The sequence below is a fragment of the Neodiprion pinetum genome, chromosome 7 (genome assembly GCF_021155775.2).
Source record: "Neodiprion pinetum isolate iyNeoPine1 chromosome 7, iyNeoPine1.2, whole genome shotgun sequence".
Classification (NCBI taxonomy): Eukaryota; Metazoa; Arthropoda; class Insecta; order Hymenoptera; family Diprionidae; genus Neodiprion; species Neodiprion pinetum.
In genome coordinates, this window is record NC_060238.1 from 25,287,335 (window position 1) to 25,306,900 (window position 19,566).

Consider the following 19,566-nt stretch of genomic DNA (forward strand, 5'->3'; position numbering starts at 1 on the left):
AGTCTCCAAGGTATCAATGAGTCCAAAATGAATTGCTACAAGTATTGATTCTTGATTCGAATATAAATAACCAATTCTAAAAATTGGTAAATTCCGTATCTTCAATTTTATTCAAAAAACCATGTTTATTTTGAGAAATTTTGTATGTTTCACTAATTTTTGGAATTGGTTATTTATATTCGAATCAAGAATCAATACTTGTAGCAATTCATTTTGAACTCATTGATACATTGGAGACTTTGTAAACTTGAAAAAGTGACTATTGTGGTCGAAAAGTGGCGTAAAAAAAATTGGTACAAGGTAAGTCGAAAAACGACCTATCATCGTTTAGGGGATGAGTCATGCTTTCAAATAAGCCAAGAAGCACAGAAATCGCCAATTTTTTGGATGCCTGACATCATTTTGAACGAAAAACAATATTTTTTACGTGTTAATTAGATGGGAAACCTAAATCCTCGTTGAGCGACTTCTAAACTTCAAGCTACAGCGCCCTCCTTGAACGAGGACCTCTTTAATGTCAAAACCTAAAGTTTTGAGTGGTAGGAGCGAAGAAAAAAAAAAGTTCATTTTCGACACACCCTAATATATATATATATATATATATATATATATATATATATATTGTACATTCATCATACAACTACCAGCAACCCCAATTAAGCGCTTAATTATTGCGGTTTTCCACTATTGCACAGAAATATATTCATCGTTTGATGAACGTATTTTTTCAACGATTATTGTTCACGTTTTACTGCTACTTGTGATCTACGTTCAATAACCGTTTATGAAATTTATTCAATATCGGACTATTTTCAAGATACATTGAATTGTATAATATGTATATTTGATCAAATGGGTTCATACTTGTTTTACTTCAACACGATTGAGGAAAATTCAACGTTGAGTACAATATTCAGATTATGAACGCACTTTTAGTATTCATGTATGCGGAACCGCCTGATGCCAAGCGGTGGCCAAATCAGTTGATTATCTTATAATTAGTTTCCGAAAAATGGACTTTAATTACCCGTTATTTTGATGCCAATATTATGTGGTAACTAAAGCTGAACACTGATCTTGTATTCATTTACCGGTGCATGGAACATAGATATAACCAATAAAAGGAAGAGAATAAAGAAGTGTCCGAAACGTGAATAATTTCGTACCAAGAATAATAATTTATTGTACATTTTTATAATTATTTCACAATATTGGTTATCATATTATAATATATTAAATCTCATTATTTGGCACGAATTACGTCAAGACTTCAATATCTTGTATGAGTACTTGCTAAAACAAGCGTTCATCATATCCTGTCGCATTTTTAACGTCGTTTGTACGTTTATTTTTCGCGCTATTTTATCGGAGTTCTGTGCGTTATACATTGTGTCACTACTGATATATTATTCTCCTGCTCTGGTGCGTCAGCGTCGGTAACGCTGCAAGCTAGAGTAAGAGCGCAATAATTATATGTAGAGACAGAACTTATCCCATGGACCGCGCATTCATACAGTAAGTGTAAGTATAGCGAGTGGTAAGACAAGGACAGCTCGGAATAACACGGGCATATATGGCAAAGTTGATTCCCTTTTGGGCACGATCTCTCTGTCGCTCTTGCGTCTCCTCTATCTTTGTCTTTGTCTGGGAGCCTATATTCATCCCCACCCTTGCAACTGGCCTCAGGCGCTGGTTATGGCGTTATTCGTCAACCGAATGCGGAGGTGCTCGGATCGATCGGTGATCGTGTAGCAAAAAAGGTGAGAAGCTATTGTTAATCTGCGGCCTAGACGGAAGAAGCAAATTCGTCATTAAATAACGCTGGTAAGTACAACTACATATTTTTCCAAATATGGTGGTATTTTGTCTTAATACATCGAGCATTCTTGGTTGAAAAAATAATGTGTTTTGCAACTCAAATTCTGTCTCTTCTGTATTTTTTTCTTTCCTTTCTTTTCTTTCTTCAAAAGAAACTATGTGTAATGTTCTGCGTCTTTTTCTCTAAACCAAACGATGTACCATAAAAATATGGAATAGTTTATTGTTTATTATATAACGTTCATGAATATTTTTGAACTGTTTTTAAACGTTATTTATATGTGTTAAGTTTACTATGATACGTATATTATAGGTTAATTATATTAGTTCTTGTCGAATTTGAGGAAAACTTCATGTTAATAATCATCCCATGTGATCATGCGGTTATTAGTAACTTTTGCTCTGTATTGTTTGAAATCGGTTTCGTGTTTATTATTTTTTTAGATACCGTTTCAACATATCTATAACATACATATGAACTCGTAGCATCTTCCAAAGTAACAAAGTATAGTAATACAGCCACGTAAATATTTCTGTGCCATCGAAATCACAGAAATATTATTTTGACAATATTTTTTATTTTCTTTTCCCTTCAATTGAAAATAACAATTATTATCCATCAGAAGAAGACGGTCATGTTAGACAATAGAGACAATAGAGAAGATCCGTAGCAATAAAGCTTTTTCACCAGTTAGTGCAACAACTTATATAGAGGTTTATTAAAAATTATGTATTTTGATCCAAAATTCTGTTTTGTGTATATTTTCTTGGATTTGGGCTGAATAAATATTAAAAAGGGATTTGCACCTGAATAATTTTGTAAACACTGGTAAAAATAGTGGTCATCTACCCATCAAACGTATATAATACGCAGGAAATTCGTAACAAGTAATTTTATTCCATTGGATTTGACTTTGATCTTTACCGATAAACGTATAGTATACTCATGATTTACGTTCAGTAGTAGGCGTCATGATATACTATTCGAAAAGTATTAGAATATAAGCAGGACATCGGCCCAGAATTGGTTCAACGTTAAACTACGATCTTGTTTAATTTGTAGTAACAATAAATAGCGATACATAGAACTATAAGTACTATAGAATAATAATATTAGTAACAGTACTATCTAGTCCTGAAATATATCACGATTCCTACTACTGAACGTAAATCATGAGTATACTATGCGTTTATCGGTAAATGTCAGAGTCAAATCCAATAGAATGAAACTACTCATTACCTGCGTATTATATACGTTCGATGGGTAGCTGACCACGTTTTTTATTCGTGTTTACAAAATTGTTCGGCTACAAATGCCTTTTTAATATTTATTTAGCCCAAATCCAAGAAAATATACACGAAACAGCATTTTTGATCAAATTACTTAATTTTCAATAAAATTTTATATAAATTGTTGCGCTAACTCGTGTAAAAGCTTTATTGCTATGAATCTTCTGTATTGACTCACGTACTACGTTCATTAGGTTCATTTAACTTTTAGTTTTCAGAGTGGTGTGCGGATATTTACGACAAATAAGGCAAGCACGTTAAAGCGTACATCATTTCTTGTCTGGTGTGTATTATTATTTAGTTTTATAACATGCCTCATGATTTAAAAGTTCTGAGTAAACGACATTTGCGTCGCAAAACAGCTATAAATACTCGTAAAGTATTACTGAGTATTGCAGGCAATAATTGTGCACTCGAGCACCTTACGAAATCACAATTAAAAGATGCTAGTCATGAACATGTGTCTTGTATCGGAGAATATGTGCACTCTATAGATAGCGATTATGATGTTGATCATATCCATCAAAGTAATGAACAGAATGAAGAAAACTCTAATTCGAACCGCGATAATAAAGATTTCAAAGACATCGAAAGTGACATAGATAGCATCAAAGCTACGTTGTACAGTTCTGAAGATAATTCAAGTTCCGTCAGCGATGAAGTGCATTTAGATGATGAAACGAACTTTGTTGAAAATTTGCGCGACTGGGCATCTTCAAATAACATCACACATAACGCGATCGATCAATTGCTAGCATTATTGAAACCAGCACATCCTATCTTACCCTTAAGTGCTAGGACTCTACTTCACACGTCACGACGTATTGAAACGTTAAATTTAGACAACGGAGAAATGTGTTATTTCGGTTTGGAGAAATGCTTGAGACAAAAACTCGAGTCAGGTCTCAAAAAAGGACTGTCACCTGAACATACGTTGCGAGTTGATTTTAATATTGATGGGATTCCCGTTTATAAAAGTAGCGGAACATCATTTTGGCCAATTTTGGGACGCAGTATTTCAATGATCGATGATAGCCCATTTGTAATTGGTGTTTATTATGGTACGGGTAAACCGATGCCACTATCTTCATATTTACGAGATTTAATTAAAGAAACGTCACGTTTAAGCACCAATGGTTTTGAGTTTAATGGCACCAAATACTTTGTCAGAGTTGGTTTATTCGCGTGTGACGCGCCCGCGAGATCTATGTTGAAAATGTGTTTAGGACATTCGGGTAAGGATGCTTGCGAGAGGTGTAAGATTCGCGCAGTTCATCTCAACCGTAAACTGTGTTATCCATGTGACACCGAATTCCAGAAGCGAAAAGATAGTGATTTTGTTGCACCTAGTGAAAACGATCGTCACGTTAAAGGACGTTCGCCTCTTTTAGATCTTTACGTGGGACTAGTCTCCCAATTTCCTTTAGATCCCATGCATTTAATCTACCTGGGAATTTTGAAGAGGTTGCTCCTTAAATACTGGGTCGAGGGTTCACGTGATTGCAAATTGTCTAAGGATATTTTGTTAGAAATTGAACGTATAATGAAACTATTGGCGCGATATGTTCCGGCAGAGTTTCCTCGAAAGCCCCGTGGATTTTTGGATTTGCATCGATGGAAAGCGACAGAATTTAGATTTTTCTTGTTATATTCCGGCCCTGTTGTAATGCGGGATGTGCTAGATCGAAAAAAGTACAAACATTTTTTATTATTGTCTGCCGCCGTGTATATTCTATCGAATACAGCCTTGTTCTCGCGTTTTCGAAACATCGCGCAAGATATGATCGAAAAATTCGTTACTCAAGGTGCTAAGATATACGGACAAAACTTTGTCGTATATAATGTACATTCGCTGCTGCATGTCATAGACGACGTAGAACGATTTGGCCCATTAGAAGAATACAGTTGCTTTGTGTATGAAAATCATTTGGGCCATTTGAAACGACTTATTCGATCGAAACGCTTGCCGCTGCAGCAGCTGAGTAATCGACTTGAAGAACTAAGTTCTATTCGTAAAACTAATTGTCAGGAAAAATTTATTCCTAAACCCAAATTTATTGGAAATTCTCGTGAATGTCAGGCTCTGGAAACGAAAAAATTCAAAATATCAATAAAAAGGCCGGATAATGTAGTAGCTTGTGGGACAGAAATATTAGTGATCAAATCAATCCTTTTCATTGCCGGAGAATATAGAATTATAGGTACTCCGTTCAAGTACAAGCGAGACCTTTATCAGAAACCTATTAAATCTTCCAAACTAGGGATTTTTTTCGTAAGAAGTTTCAACGTAGCGAAATCTTATCGCGTCGATGATATATTACATAAATTCGTCTGTCTTCCATTTAAAGATGGTTTCGCAGTAACTCCGATACTACACGAAATGAAATAAAATTTTTATTTTTTGTTAAACATCTCAACGAAACGAGCTCTCGACAAAAAACAGATGATGAACCTACGATTCTCGGCAATGTGTACGAGGAAGAGGGATTCGTTCAAGACATGTATAGTATGTCTATGTCTACCTCGCACACATTCCCGAGAATCGTAGGTTCATTATCTCTTTTATATTAAAAGTTTGCTTCAATTGAGATGTTTAGCAAAAAATAACATTATCGTATACCTATTACCATATACCGTATATGCCGAGTCTAATTTACCTAGTAGTCCAATATACCCAACTCTACCATATGTTCATAACATCACTTTTGAGCTGATTTATTATAGTTTTGTACGTCACATTGACGTTCAAGTATTGGTTAGACATGCGTTCCCAAAATCTTCATAATGTTTCATGATCGATTCATCTTTTAACTTATATACTACCTTGCATATTCCTATGTTGATGTCCTAATTAAAAACTTTTAAACTGGCACTTTTTGCTCAGAGTGGAATAAAAGTGCTTGAATTTTGATCAAATATAAATTTATACACCAGACTAGAGAATATGATACATTTAACGATGTTTTTACTCAGTCGTGCTGCAGAACTATGTATGCGGTGATTGAATTCTTGGTTGGCGAAGATAGAGAATGCGCATTGGTACCAGTTCTTTGGCTGGTCGAAAACAACACCCAATGTTACTGGCCACGGACAAAAACTGAAGATCATTTTACAAAACTTGTAAAATCAAAGGCTGCCTATGAAAAAACATGGCCAAAGTTTGCCATTCACAAAGTACTGCATACCGGAGGTGATTATTGGAACGTAGAACTTTTTTTTACAATTGTATACGGATTGAATGTTTCAATCATATTAATTTTCACTTGGATAAGAGTTACGACGATATATTTTGATCATATTGTACATTTGTGATTAATTTTGCTAATCAATGAGCATTCGGTATTGATTGATATTCCTTGATTAACTAACAGATGACTACCACGACACCGAAGCAACGATGGCGCGCCTACTGGAGCTGGGCACGTCCGATGAATCCGGAATAATTCGCAACATCGCTAAAAAATCCACTGTAATACCTCAGCAAGATATTACCAATGACGTGGACGAGAATGAAGCTACGAACAGTGATGATGTCGAACCTGAGCCGCAAAAGAAAAAACGTAAACACAAAACCGACAAGAAGAAGGCTAAAAATCGACACGTTAGTAACAAAAAAAAAAAAACGAAGCGTTCTCGTGAAAGTTCAAGTAGTTTAGGTTACACCTCTTCAGCTGACGAGAATTTGCCACCGTCCGAAGTCGATGAATCGACTTCTAACCGTAATAAGAATACTCGCTACATTAACTCAGCCAAAGGATCTACCAAAAATCAGACACCAAAGAAAAACTTGGCCCACAAGATCGTACAGCACCAGTATAATGATAATTCCCATGAGTCACCGAATCAGTTGTCTGGATATGAAACATCAAATAGAAACATTTCTAGTAGGATCATCAGGTCTACCACGCAATATGACTTATCAAGATCCTTTTCACAACTTGAACCTTCAACCCCGACCACATCACGCGAACAGAATACCTTTGAAGAAAAAACTCTGCAGTATTTAGAACACATTAAATCCTACACTGAACAAAACCATCTGCTACTACGTAAAATCTTCTCAAAACAGAAGGAAGTCAGCATCGACGTAACAAAGAAACCAGCCGAATTCCCAAAACTTCCTCTTAACTCCATGGAAGACTTCTCCAACCTCGAAAATATCCTGAAATCCGAAGAGCATCGAACTTATTTAGTGAGTAGACCTTGCAATCATATTCAAAATATGTATGTCATGACATACGGATAGGTACTAATACCGAGCGTATTCTTCAATGAGGGCCAACCCCCTCCCTAGCGCAAACCAACACAGGCACATGAGGCTCGGCCGGGAGGGGATAGAATGCCAGTGGCCATGTTAGTCTCCACTCGACCGAACTTCACGTACGCGTCATGTGCCTGAGTTGGCTTAGCACTAGGGAGGGGGTTGTCTCTCATTGAAGAATACGCTCGGTATGTGTTGACTGCAAAGGAATAATGAAAATTACTACAGGCATACAGAATTGCGGTTCGTAACGTTTTAACCCTCTCGGACCGTATGTTGCTTCTACGCAACACGCACTTTGAGGCTTCATAAAACTGTATCGGTCGCAAGGTCAGGGTTCTAACTGCATAGTTCCATTAAGCAAGGTCAGATGGCCTTATAGATACTCCTAAACCCTGAGGTAAACTGCTTTCACCCATCGAAATATCAATATGGTGAGAGATTTTCATTCAACATGAAATCGGTCTCGGTCTGATCGAGAGGGTTAACGTTAAAAAATGCTGAAAAAATATTAGGAATCGACAATCTCCAACTAGTCAAAATTGTTATCGATGTTGATAACAGTAAGAATATTTTGAATTCAATTCGACATTCATTCATTTTAGTATTTTGTTGCAGACCGGGAAACTGGCTTCTGTTGGAGGGACAAGCGGTCGCCAATGTGTGTTGGCTATAATGAGGTCACTACTCACAAACGAATTAGCGATGCAATTCAATTGGGCAGGGAGGGACAAAGTCCCATTTCAAAAGACATTGACAATGGAAACTGTTTACGGTAATGAATAATTCATGAAATTTTCGAGAAACAGTTATTACTTGGATTTATCGTGTGAAAACAATATTATTCACACATTATTATTCAAATTATGCAAACTGTTAACTTTTTTCCCAATATATTCGAGATTCATCACAATTTACATTGAAATTATTCCTTATCAGTTATCAATATCGTGATATTGTACCTTCCTTTTGATGTATTTTTTCTCAGAGGCTGTGAAACAAACCTTTCTTGGCAAGAAGGAAATTGGTGATGCAACCGAAACCAGTGTTTCGTGTGCCGTGAAAGACTGGTTAAAACTAGCTCGATCACGGCATACCTATGTACGAAAGAAGGGCTAAGAAACTGTGGTAAACGTCAACTAATTTTAAAAACAGTCATATAAAAGTACAAATCATACAGGCATATAAATATTTCTGATATAAGTGTAATATTCTTAGCGTTTTCTGTTAGTTGTAACTACCGTGAAGACGAAAGTATAGTGTAGGTTGAGCTGTGTCTATGAGCTACAAGATGTACCTTTTTTTTTGATAAATGAGTATTTATAGATATAAGATATTTGTGTAACGTTCTAACAAAGATATAATAAAATCGATTCACATATATAAACTAAATTCGTACGCTTTCTAACTCAACCCAGACTTGTTTCTAGCTAACGTGAAATGATCTTCCTCTATAGCAGTGTACTATATACGCTTTCAATTACACATCCAAGATACGTTATGTATTCAAGTCTAGAGGTCCAATTAAAAACGTTTTTTAACACTGTATAATATTCGTTTAGACATAAATAATGAAAGATTAAAGCGTCATTAACAGAAAACATTTTGTCACGTTAGTTAAACGGACATTGTCAACACATTTTAATAGAAAAAATTTCCTTCATAATTTGAGTTTTAAAACGTACTTGCGAAACGTCTCTTAGTAGTCATCAATATCCAAATATTAGACGATTACCATAAATATTAAAATAACGGATTTTCGATACGTTTTATCAACAAATTGAGATACGATTTATAAATGTTTGGTTTCAAACGTATAAAATTTGCATATGAACAACTATCGTAAGACGTCCACCAAAAACGTTTAATAAACCGAAATCACGGCGGACATTCTTCGCAATAAAATACGTAGGTGCTGCACGTTTATTCTACAGAATAAAACGTTCTTTTTTGACGAATTTCATACGCTTTATATACTGGCATTGTTTATTGGGTCGTCTCGCAATCAGCGAACCACGCGTGCAGCATACTGCGGTGATTTATCATCACAATCGCGCAACAGGTGTAACGCGTGAGAGTTGGTACCAACTCGCTAAACAAACAGTTTACTTAAGAGTAACTCGCTGTTTGCACCCTGAACAATGGATAACTCGCGGTAAATTTTACGCTGCATATATTTCGCACGGTTATCCATAGACACAGTTGTATGGTAATACAAGACATTTTTCCGTGACAGGTTCATTGCGCACGCACGTAAAGCGAGCACGAATCTTCCAACTTGACGTTCCAACTCTCTTACACTGTTGAGCTTGTCGAATAGCCGTAAGTAAAAAGAAGCGCCTCAAGTTTTTTCTCGCTTCGTCCATCGAGAGGACAACAACGCTACAATCCGCGATAAGTTTTCAAGTACGTATAAGTCTGTACCCTCCGTACGCCAAGCCTGCGGTACACTTATTTAAGGCTCGAGAAGGATGCGTGGATTTCTACGTATATTCTCCCGTTGACACTCACTTAGCGACCAGATTCTAACGAGCAAATAGTCTCTCTCTCGTGTCCGAACCTTACAGAGATTTTCGCTCGAGCTGCTCTCGACTCACACCATGTACACCGTACAGCCAGCTCTATAGATATACCACGAAAAATCAAACTCTCCAAAAAGCTGATCGGACGAAATATAGCCGGTCAATCTCGCTTATCGCCTTCAGGTAAATCGTAACCCGTCAATTCAGGTGGAATATCTATAATTGAATTGAGGCCGGCTGGTTGCGCAATCAAAACTCTGCCCACTTATCAAAGCAGGGATTATTTTTGTGTACCGCGCATATTACGACAAACTCACCGAATAAACATCTTCGCAAGTCTATTTGGAATCACAAATTAGCTTAACCCATGGCGCGACGCAGGCTCCCTTGAAAAGCTGTTAGACCATTCTCTATGGAAATAGATAGTAATGATAAAGGAAGGCTCGGTAAGCAGTGGTCCAAGTTCTAGCTGCTGTGGTCCAGGAGTCGAAAGCGTCGGCAGAGACTGGAGATCGCTTTCCTAACGGTTCGTAGAGTCACGGGACGGAACGACGATTCCGGAGTTTTAAACTAGGCACGTAGGTCCGTCGGTTGGCCCGATAGGCAACGCGTGAGATTCGGTTCTATTATTTGTACGACGCATGTACGCCACGAGACGGAAATGAAGGGGGGGTTAGGCGGGGTGTGTAAACAGAGGTGGAAGTGGGAAGGGGATAAAAGACACACGTTGCACTCTGGTTCAAACATTCGACCGATCATAATTACACGACACGGTGGCACTGTGTCCTACCTTTGAAATGTGAAACGTCTAATCCACAACAAGCTCCGCGTCCCGTCTCCGTGGATATAGTCGTTTTATCATCGATCCAACGAAACGCCCGTCATTTTCACTAAGGCAACCAGCCACGGGAGATAAGAAGATTTATAACATAACACTCCACGCGGCACTTATCTATCTCGAACTCCAGGCACTTTGTATTTTTCTTTAAAAAACAAAAAAAAAAAAAGTGGTGAAATTCTCAACCTCCACGACTCATCTTTTATCACTAGAGTTATATTGTATACCTCCAATCGGACTCTTTCGAATTTTCGTCTATCCTGCACTCGCACTTTTCCGTTTTATACATCCCTCGACGGGCGTCGATGATGAACATTGCAGCTCACGCATAAACTATGTGTTCCAAGAGAAGACCGGTACATAAACTGAACGTGGCTACATTTTACGTATAAATTATTTGTTTAAAAAAATTGTTTTTCCTCACACCGTCTGCTCTCACCGTTAAACACCAAAAATTATAATGGTAACGGTGATTTGTCACAGCGATCGTCCAAAGCGACTTAGTATACTGTACGGTCTACCTTTTCAATCGATGCGCGCAAAGTCGTATCGGTTCCACGAAGAAATTGACCAACAGTCATCGTATTAAGAATCAGAAAAAAAACAAGGTACACCCGGGTGATTGGTGAAATAACGGATATACAGGTGTTTGACGAAAATTGAAATCGTACAAAAGTATGTACAGTCCGGCCTTGCGACTCTCTGAGAATCACCCTGAAAAGAAAATTCCTCGCTATCCGCGATTTCGCGGCGATTAGCGAGGGATACGCGTCGTCGTCGTCGGTAGGGGCGGACGAAATTAATTACAACCGATACGGAGTAAAAAAAAAACAGAAAAAAAAAGCGTCAACGAAGACCGGAGAACGAAGCAACGCGCGGCGGTTACGTTCAAGGTCTTATCAGCGCGAGTGAAGAACGGATACTGAAGTACCGAAGGCACGAGTCGACTGGATACCCGTACTCACCGTGACTCGCGTCACGGCTCGCGGAAAGAAAGAGCTCGGCAGTGGCAGCGAGTTAGTGAGCCGGGTGTACAGCGCTGCGCACTGCATCGGCTCCTCGGTCAATCGGCGTGCCACCAAAAAGCGAGTCATCGGAGCCGCCGAGGAGGTGAACGACAGGTGCCGTCGTCCATCGTGTCCTCCCCAGGTGAGGTACTCCGACGTACTGACACCGAGTCAAGTTCGGTTGGTACTGACCGCGTGGTGCGTTGCTCGCCCCGCATGGCACCGTTATGCTTTATTATCTGCGGACTCGGACCTGCGGCATGTCGGCAGAAGGTGCGCCAGGAGAACGGCACGTTAAGGAGATCAGCTTTTTCTCTCAGATTTTCTGCTCTCAGAGAAAAATGGAAATTATCGTAAGCACACCGAAAATCGAATGCTGAGTTCTCGCTGGATCTCTAGGTTTTTAAGTTCGGAGAATCACCGACAATCATTTTCAAACGGACGTTCGCGTGGGTTTACGTATGCACGTGTGTACGCGTGCGACTAATTTTTTTTGTCCGACGATATCTCGATAGCGAGTTATCAGATTTCAATGATTTTGGCCTTAATCGACGCGGATTTTACAAACTTAGAACTGATTAGATTTTGGATTCGATCGGTTCGCTGCTTTTGTAATTATTTAAATGACAAAATTACAAACAGTTAAATAAAATTTATGATATCTAGCGAATGGGTGAACGGATTTGAATGAAAATTGGTACCGTGAGGTTATTTGAGTCTCTAATCACGTATCTAAGGTTAGATTTGCAAAATTTAAAATTGACGTATTCGAAAAATTAAAAAAAAAACAACAAACAACATTTGGATTTTGATGAAAATTGGTACTCGTTGGTTGCGGAATCCAAAATGGCGGTTCAATATAGTGGGGAAAAAAATCTAAAAATATCCCGATATTGGTAGGAGGAGCTTTTTTAGGTCACCGATAACGAATCCAAAGTCAGATTTCCAAAATTTGCAACGGTGGATCCATTATAGTGGTTGAATATAAAAAAAATCATCATGTTTTCACGTAATTGGTATCCGAGGGTTTTAAAATCGTCAATTTCGAATCTGAATTTGTAGTTCTAAATAAAAATTGAATATTATTCTTTATTTTTCTCTATGAACTTGGAACCTGCAGTGTGAGAACGGTAATTTCGATGGCTGGCTCGTGGCCAGTCCGAATCATCTTTTTTCAAATTTTTAGCTGCTTCAGTCGGGCTCGAAGAGCGTTGGTTCCACCTTACGACATTATATTTATCGTATCAAACACGCAGCACCAACGATAAGTCACAACGAGTAGTCAAACAAGCGTCGTATTATACATACATTGTATAATAATCGCACGTGGAAAATGTGTCACGTTGATAACCCTTTTTTAGGAAGGGGGGGGGGGCTATTGTCTCGTTCTTTTCGTTAACAGTTTTATTACTGCGCGCTATATTTAGTATTAAACGGGGGGCCCTACCATACCTTGCAAACACGTGACAAAAACGCGAGTTGATACGACGTTAAAATATTGCTATTATACACGTGTGCTTACGCGCAAACAAATCTCGTGTTGCATATTTATAAAACGAACAACGAACCTGGTGTACAAGTATATACGGTTTACTGCCGAAAACTTATCTCGTCTTCACGTTTTCAAATATTTTATGTACATATAATATTATTATATATTATTAGATACAGTTTCACACGTAATATGTTTTTCAACTGTCAAATTTAGGTTTTTCCTGAAAATGCATACACGGAACTCGACGAAATTTTGGCGTTGAAACATAAATTTTCACACTGATGATATTTATACGTATTATTATACAATCTGCAGTGGCACTAGAGTGACGAATATATATACAGACTAATATCTATCTAATATATATATATATACTATGTATAGATATGTACATGGGGCATTCCACGCCAACTCAGCTGACGATTGATCATGACATTTATTTTGTAAGTTCACCAAGGATTTTTCCTACCTCGGTACGACTCCTGAAAAGCTTCCGAAAAAAATTTCAAATTACATCAATCCATCGTCTTTAATCAATGATTTTTTAAACCGATCTCAAAAAGACTCAAATTGATTTTTGAAAAACAGAAACAACGAGGTCCGACTCTGAATCTCGCGTGAAAATGTTCCGTCTCGGTAAGCGAGTGTTTTTTTTCTTGGTTTAAAAAATCATAGGTTAAAGACGGGTGATTAATGCGATTTGAAATTCTTTCGGAATCTTTTCAGGAGTCGTACCGAGGTAGGAAAAATCCTTGATGAAATAAAAAAATTAATTTTACGGTCAACCGTTTACCTAATTGGCGTGGAATGTCCCGTATATACCGTACCTATGGACATGTATACACACATGTCCCGATGCACGCGGCTTTTCGTCAACGTGACTAGGGCATCAGGCTTCGAACCGAGCGAGATACCCAACCAATCTTATCTATTATCGAACGGTAAACTAAAGACGCGTTTCGGCGTTAACGCCAGAGCAATCATTGCGTAACATGCGCAATTATACATACTCGCATCAAAGAAAATGGAAGTACACGAGGAGGAGGTTCTTTCTCTCCAACTTTCCTCTTCCCCGTCGTTTTTTTTTTTTTTCACGACTTACGATAGAATTGAAAACGCATATATCTGTGAATCAGGTAATTAATTCCGACCGCAATTAGTCGGCCCTGTTAAAACGTCCTCGACGATTTCCGTTCGGCAGCAGCACTAATAATAATTAAAAGTAGTGCGCCTACCTCCGAGTGTGTCGCGGCAGTGCGACAGCACAGGTGGTCTGCAGGCTGCATGGCGGTAAGTCGTAACAAGTCGCATCGTGCAGGAGCAGAGCGATATAAGAAGCTGATAATAAAGAGACAGGCGCGTGTGTAGTCTAGTATAGCGTGATGCAGTATCTTCGCTGCAGGTTGGTCGCGTCGATTGTCAAGCCTCTGAATCGAGGTGCGGGAGGAGGTGGAGGTTGGAGGGTGGAGGGGAACGATCGGTTGACGCGCCTCATACTCGAGGCGTGGAACGATCGAGGGAACCGAACGGTTCGGTAACACCGGGAACTCGACACCGTGACGATCATCATCATCATCCTCCTCCTCCTCCTCCTCCTCCTCCTCCTCCTCCTCCTCCTCCTCCTCCTCCTCCTCCTCCTCCTCCTCCTCCTCCTCCTCCTCCTCCTCCTCCTCCTCCCCCCTCCCCTCCCCTCCCCCTCCCCCTCCCCCTCCCCCTCCTCCTCCTCCTCCTCGTCGCGACTCGGAAGTACCTGCAACACCGAACGGTTACAGTTAAAACGTGATGTCTGATGTAGGTACAGAACAAACACGGTGCACCGTTTCGAAGCCACGCACCGAGGCACCCGAGTGATACCCCGATGATGCCTATCGGGTGATTTTTACAGTTGAATGGCCGCCGGTCGGCTCGACGATCAGAAGCGATTCGGTCACACGAATTAATGCACGCCCTCCCCCTCCCCCCCCGATCTGTCCGTCTCCAACACCATTCGATATCATTATCGAACCTGGAAGACTCCGTTGTTTCACCTGGGAGGTCGCAGCACGTGCTCTTTCATCGAGGGAATTGAAGAGCACATTTTTAAGGGGTTTGACCCAGTCGGGATTTTTCAAAAATCGATTTTTTATTTTTTTTTGTTTTTTCTTCAAATTTCATTTTCTCAACGCACGTACATTCAAGTATATGCACAGAAGATTTCACGTCGATCCGACAAATATTCTCCAAGTTGAGCGCAGATTTTTCGAAGACGCCGCGGAGCGTTTGAAACTCGGAACGCGTTTTTCTTGAAACTATGCTTTCATAGTCGGTGAGCAGGATTTTTTGGAAACTGCTGAACCGAACATTCACAAATTTTTAGACAAGCTTTATGAATGTATTTTTTAATCCTTGATCGACGGGTTTTTCTCCTCGATAAATATTTTCCATTTTATAAAAAAATTAAGGTGAAAATTTTTACGGAAAATGAATTTTTATCTTTTTAAGAAACGGCCGTTTTTTACAAATTAATATTCTGCTTGTTCTTTCAATTTAAGACCAGACAATACCTTAGGATAAATACATATTTTTTGTTTTTCCATTTTCGATTATCCAGTCCAGAAATATCTCGCTCACCGCGACACGCCTTTTTTTTAAAGGTGGTCCCGGAGATCGGCTGCAGCAGCTTCGAAAATCATTTTTTTTTTTTTTTTTTGCAAATAAAAAATATCAGAATGAAGTTAAAAATTACCCGAATATGTATATAAATTTTTATATTAATAAATTGAAACGACACGTGAGGTTTTTTAATAAAATATGCTTAGTGAAATGCAGAATTTACTGTAAAATCAGTGAAAACCATAACTGTGCGCATATAAAAACCTGCTACATTTGTATAGTACAAAATACTGCTGACATGGTTAAGTTTTGAGTATAACATCCTCTCTTTCTTTTCAACGTATTCAGTCACTGTTTATTACGTTGCACCGAAATTAGTTCGCAGGAATTCGAATCACGAGATTATGACGAGGTTTCGATACGCCGAAGGTGGAAATGAAACTCCAAGTTTTCGACTCGATGCAGCGAGAGACACGAACGTCTGTCGAATTACACACGCGGTGCACTTCGTAGGTGTGTAAAAGAGGGAAAGTGGAAAAAAATACTCGGAACATCCGCTACGCGCGGATGCAGAAGAGATGGGGACTGCTGTTGAATCGCCGAGCGCATACGTGTCGAGGATTAAATGCACAAAGCTTACGTACTTTTTAGTCTCTCGTGCTGCAGCGATCTTGGTTAACATAATTTCACCCTAAGAATGACCATAATTAATCGATTTTCGATCAAATCGATTATTTTTTCCCGATCAAGCGAGTATAATAGATTATTTTCTCTCACGATCGGTTTTTGATTTTGACTTCCGTGAACGACGCAGTAAAATATCAATTTACGTGTTTAGAGTATCAATCGTCATCGTCATTGTCTTGTTCACTAAGATACCTGGTTCATGTAGTAAGTGAAAGATGAACGAATATTTTCACCTGATATTGAAAAATATTTACCACGAAACTATGAATCATGAAAAAAAATTTTCCGCTATCAAGACCACGTACCGATATTTACGAAACTTCCTTTCTTTTTTATCTCTTCATATGCATAGTTTCATAAAAATACTAAATAATGGATTAATCGATTAATTTTTACCGATTCAATCGAGTCGTGTTCGATTATTTTCTACTTGAGCTCGCTTAATCGATGCATCGATTATTTTTCGCTTAACGGCCAATTCTCGTTCTTGTAATTCCAATATCACTGGAATCACAAGAATTACTCTCTTCGTTTCGATACAGAGAAACGATTTTCGAACTCTGATGGACGGGAAAATGCATATAAATTGAGTATCGAAGAGAGACAGAGCGAGAGAGAGAGATGGAGAGAGAGAAAGAATGTAAATAAAATAAGAAATGAGAATAAAGAAGAGTGATGGATATGGGGAACGGGAATCTCGACACAGATATAATAAGAGCTTACTTCAGAAAAGTACCTGTCACTCCGTAAATGACATATGACCGTAGGTGTATTATAGTTACGTATTACACGTATCATACGTATACAGGTGTGTGTGTATATATATATATATATATGCGTATATGTATACACACATACACACGGACGCGTAATCTAAAAGCCTCGATGTTAAGAGATGTAACTTTTCAAGTGCTACTGCATACGACGCACTACACGAGGAGGCAGGGTATTGCTTTTGTATATTTTTATCAAAGAAGACGATCCCCCGTGTGGGGCGAATGAGAGTAGGAGGAAGGAACGTATAATATCATCTTGCGAGTCTGCTTACGCCGAGTGGTAAAAAAAAAGAAGAAGAAGAAGAAGAAGAAACGAAAATAAGAAGAATTCGACCGCGTCCGAGACACGCGCGTCTTCCTTCTCTGACCGACTTCGGCCTCTCGTCCGAAAGTGTTACAAAATATATGTGATATTTATTACACACGGGTTATGAAAAAATAAACTGGATGCATTCCGCTGCACGCCGTTGCTCCATTGTGTAAAACAATGCCCCAGAGGTATTTAATTATACTAAACTGGACGGGGGTGGTTGGGTGGCTTGAATTAATGCCGGAATATAACGAGAGGTGGGGCGGAGTGTTTTAATACACGCATAATATGCATATTAAACAAGTGTTCTCGCATCCCACGGATGTTATTGGAACACACGCCGGGTTTATAAAGCGAGTATATCATTTGCGTTCCTCGGCGTAAACGCGAGACGGAAGAATTAAATGAGATTCTACGTGCTTGAGCCGGGATGTTTCAAATTTTTGTTATTTTGTTTCCGTTTTTCATTTTATTTCATTTTATTTATTTATTTATTTTTTTCAAATTATCATTCGGTTATTGCCTGCATCATATTACATTTACCGCTTATGTTTTTCCCAACGCGTATGGTCGTTTATTTTTTCTAAATCTCGTCGCACCTTGTACACCTTACCTACATATGGGGGGTTACATGCCAAATCGAACCAACGTCTCGACCTCACCATTTTTAATTTTTTTTGAAAATATTCTCTGCAACTGTATCAACGTATGAGATTTTTTTTATTAAACTGATTTATCATTTATAAGTATTGAAAATGATTTTGAAGCCTTCTTTTGAAATTTTCAAAATTACTTTAAATTTTTGTAAGTAATTGAACAGTAGCGCAAAAAATGTGAAAAAATTCAGGACACTGTTTCAGAGTTGGGACAATTGCAGAAACTTCTTTAAAAAAAAAATCAAAAATTATAAGGGTAAGACGTTGGTCGTGTTCGCACGGAATCCCCCATATATACCTACGGTAACGTCTCGCTCCATTTATCCGTCACATCTTCACACCTTCGCTGCGGTGGATGTTACACTAACTGGACGTCAAGAATCCCGTCCCCCTAACCGAGGAATTCCCACCGCCCGTCGAGCGCAATCAAAATCTCGGTCATACGATTTCCACCGTCGAGGCTGACGATGAATATCGCCGTTTCAATTCCCTTTCGGTAACTTTCAGGAATTATTTTACATATTACGTATCTACTAGTCGCACGCGTGCTTCTAGGATAATCTTACGGGCATAAATATTCCAAGCGTTTCGATGTATAATTCACGTACGATTATTAGTTTTTTTTTTTTTTTCACCAATTCCGTAGGCAAATACAAACACTCCAACTGTCCGGGACACCGTTTCTTTCGCTAACTTATGTGACGGTAATCAAAGCTTAAAGTTAAGATTAACATTGAAAATGGAAATCTATAACCATTGACGATGGGTTACCTGAATTTATCTTCAATAATATATATCCACCTGATCTACCGACGGGAACAATTTTCTTTCTCTATCCGTAAGTTAATTAATTGGTTACGCATACTTATCGGCCAATTATTTGTCATGGAATATAAATTTAGAGGGATTTGTAGGGAAGGAAAAAATAAATAAATATCGTTTACTCAATTATAAAAACAAAAATTTCAATCTTTCACCGATTATCAAGGACTGTTCCAAGATTTCGCGATTTTCGTTCAAAGAAAAGTGAGTTCTTTCCAAGCTCTTCGCGGCATTCGGGGGGTAAGAAGAAAAAAAATGAAAAAAAAAAAAAAAACAACAAACACCGACAAAAGGAGAAAAATGTGTCATCCGCATCGGATTTCTTGTGAAATAAAACGAATCCCGTTTCTCTTGTCGTTATTTCCCTTCTGTTACGTCACAATTTAGGATATAAGTGCAGTAGGAAGGCGTTGTTTTCCTGCACGAGAGACCCCCTGCGGTAAATCGAGAAGGAGGAAGAGACGTTTTTCAAACTATAGTCCGGAGGAAGCA

At 38.6% G+C, this 19,566-nt stretch overlaps 2 protein-coding genes across 7 annotated transcripts in view; one reads left to right on the forward strand and one right to left on the reverse strand.

The window, feature by feature from the left end:
- The window catches only part of LOC124222669 (uncharacterized), a 69,849-nt gene extending 58,308 nt beyond the window's left edge, over nt 1–11,541 (reverse strand). Inside the window, exons 1-3 of one of the 2 annotated variants that reach the window (XM_046633880.2) lie at nt 11,169–11,541; nt 10,957–11,062; nt 10,682–10,874 (exon numbers count right to left, since the gene is read on the reverse strand). The gene's annotated coding sequence lies outside the window, so the exon portion shown is untranslated. Of the gene's footprint in view, nt 1–10,681; nt 10,875–10,956 lie in introns of both variants that reach the window. The other variant, XM_069137864.1, reaches the window with a different exon arrangement.
- On the forward strand, nt 1,275–8,761 carry LOC124222667 (uncharacterized). Of its 5 annotated transcripts, none has more exons than XM_046633875.2 (6): nt 1,275–1,824; nt 3,320–3,391; nt 6,082–6,298; nt 6,480–7,300; nt 7,975–8,144; nt 8,358–8,761. In XM_046633875.2, the coding sequence occupies exons 3-6, from the start codon at nt 6,097–6,099 to the stop codon at nt 8,398–8,400; spliced, it is 1,236 nt and encodes a 411-aa protein (XP_046489831.1). In that variant the 5' UTR covers nt 1,275–1,824; nt 3,320–3,391; nt 6,082–6,096; the 3' UTR covers nt 8,401–8,761. The 5 variants fall into 5 exon arrangements, 4 of the variants coding, with proteins under 4 accessions (XP_046489831.1, XP_046489829.1, XP_046489830.1 ...); XM_046633873.2 differs by having other exon boundaries at nt 1,288–1,824; nt 7,988–8,144; XM_046633874.2 differs by lacking the exon at nt 3,320–3,391 and having other exon boundaries at nt 1,289–1,824; nt 7,988–8,144.
- Nucleotides 11,542–19,566: the final 8,025 nt, after the last annotated feature.

Excerpts from the sequence above, each read along its gene's own strand:
- LOC124222667 (XM_046633873.2), top strand. The coding sequence starts at position 6,097 with ATGTATGCGGTGATTGAATTCTTGGTTGGCGAAGATAGAGAATGCGCA. Across the intron at positions 7,301-7,987 it reads AAGAGCATCGAACTTATTTA|ACCGGGAAACTGGCTTCTGT; the intron begins GTGAGTAGACCT and ends ATTTTGTTGCAG. Across the intron at positions 8,145-8,357 it reads GACAATGGAAACTGTTTACG|AGGCTGTGAAACAAACCTTT; the intron begins GTAATGAATAAT and ends ATTTTTTCTCAG.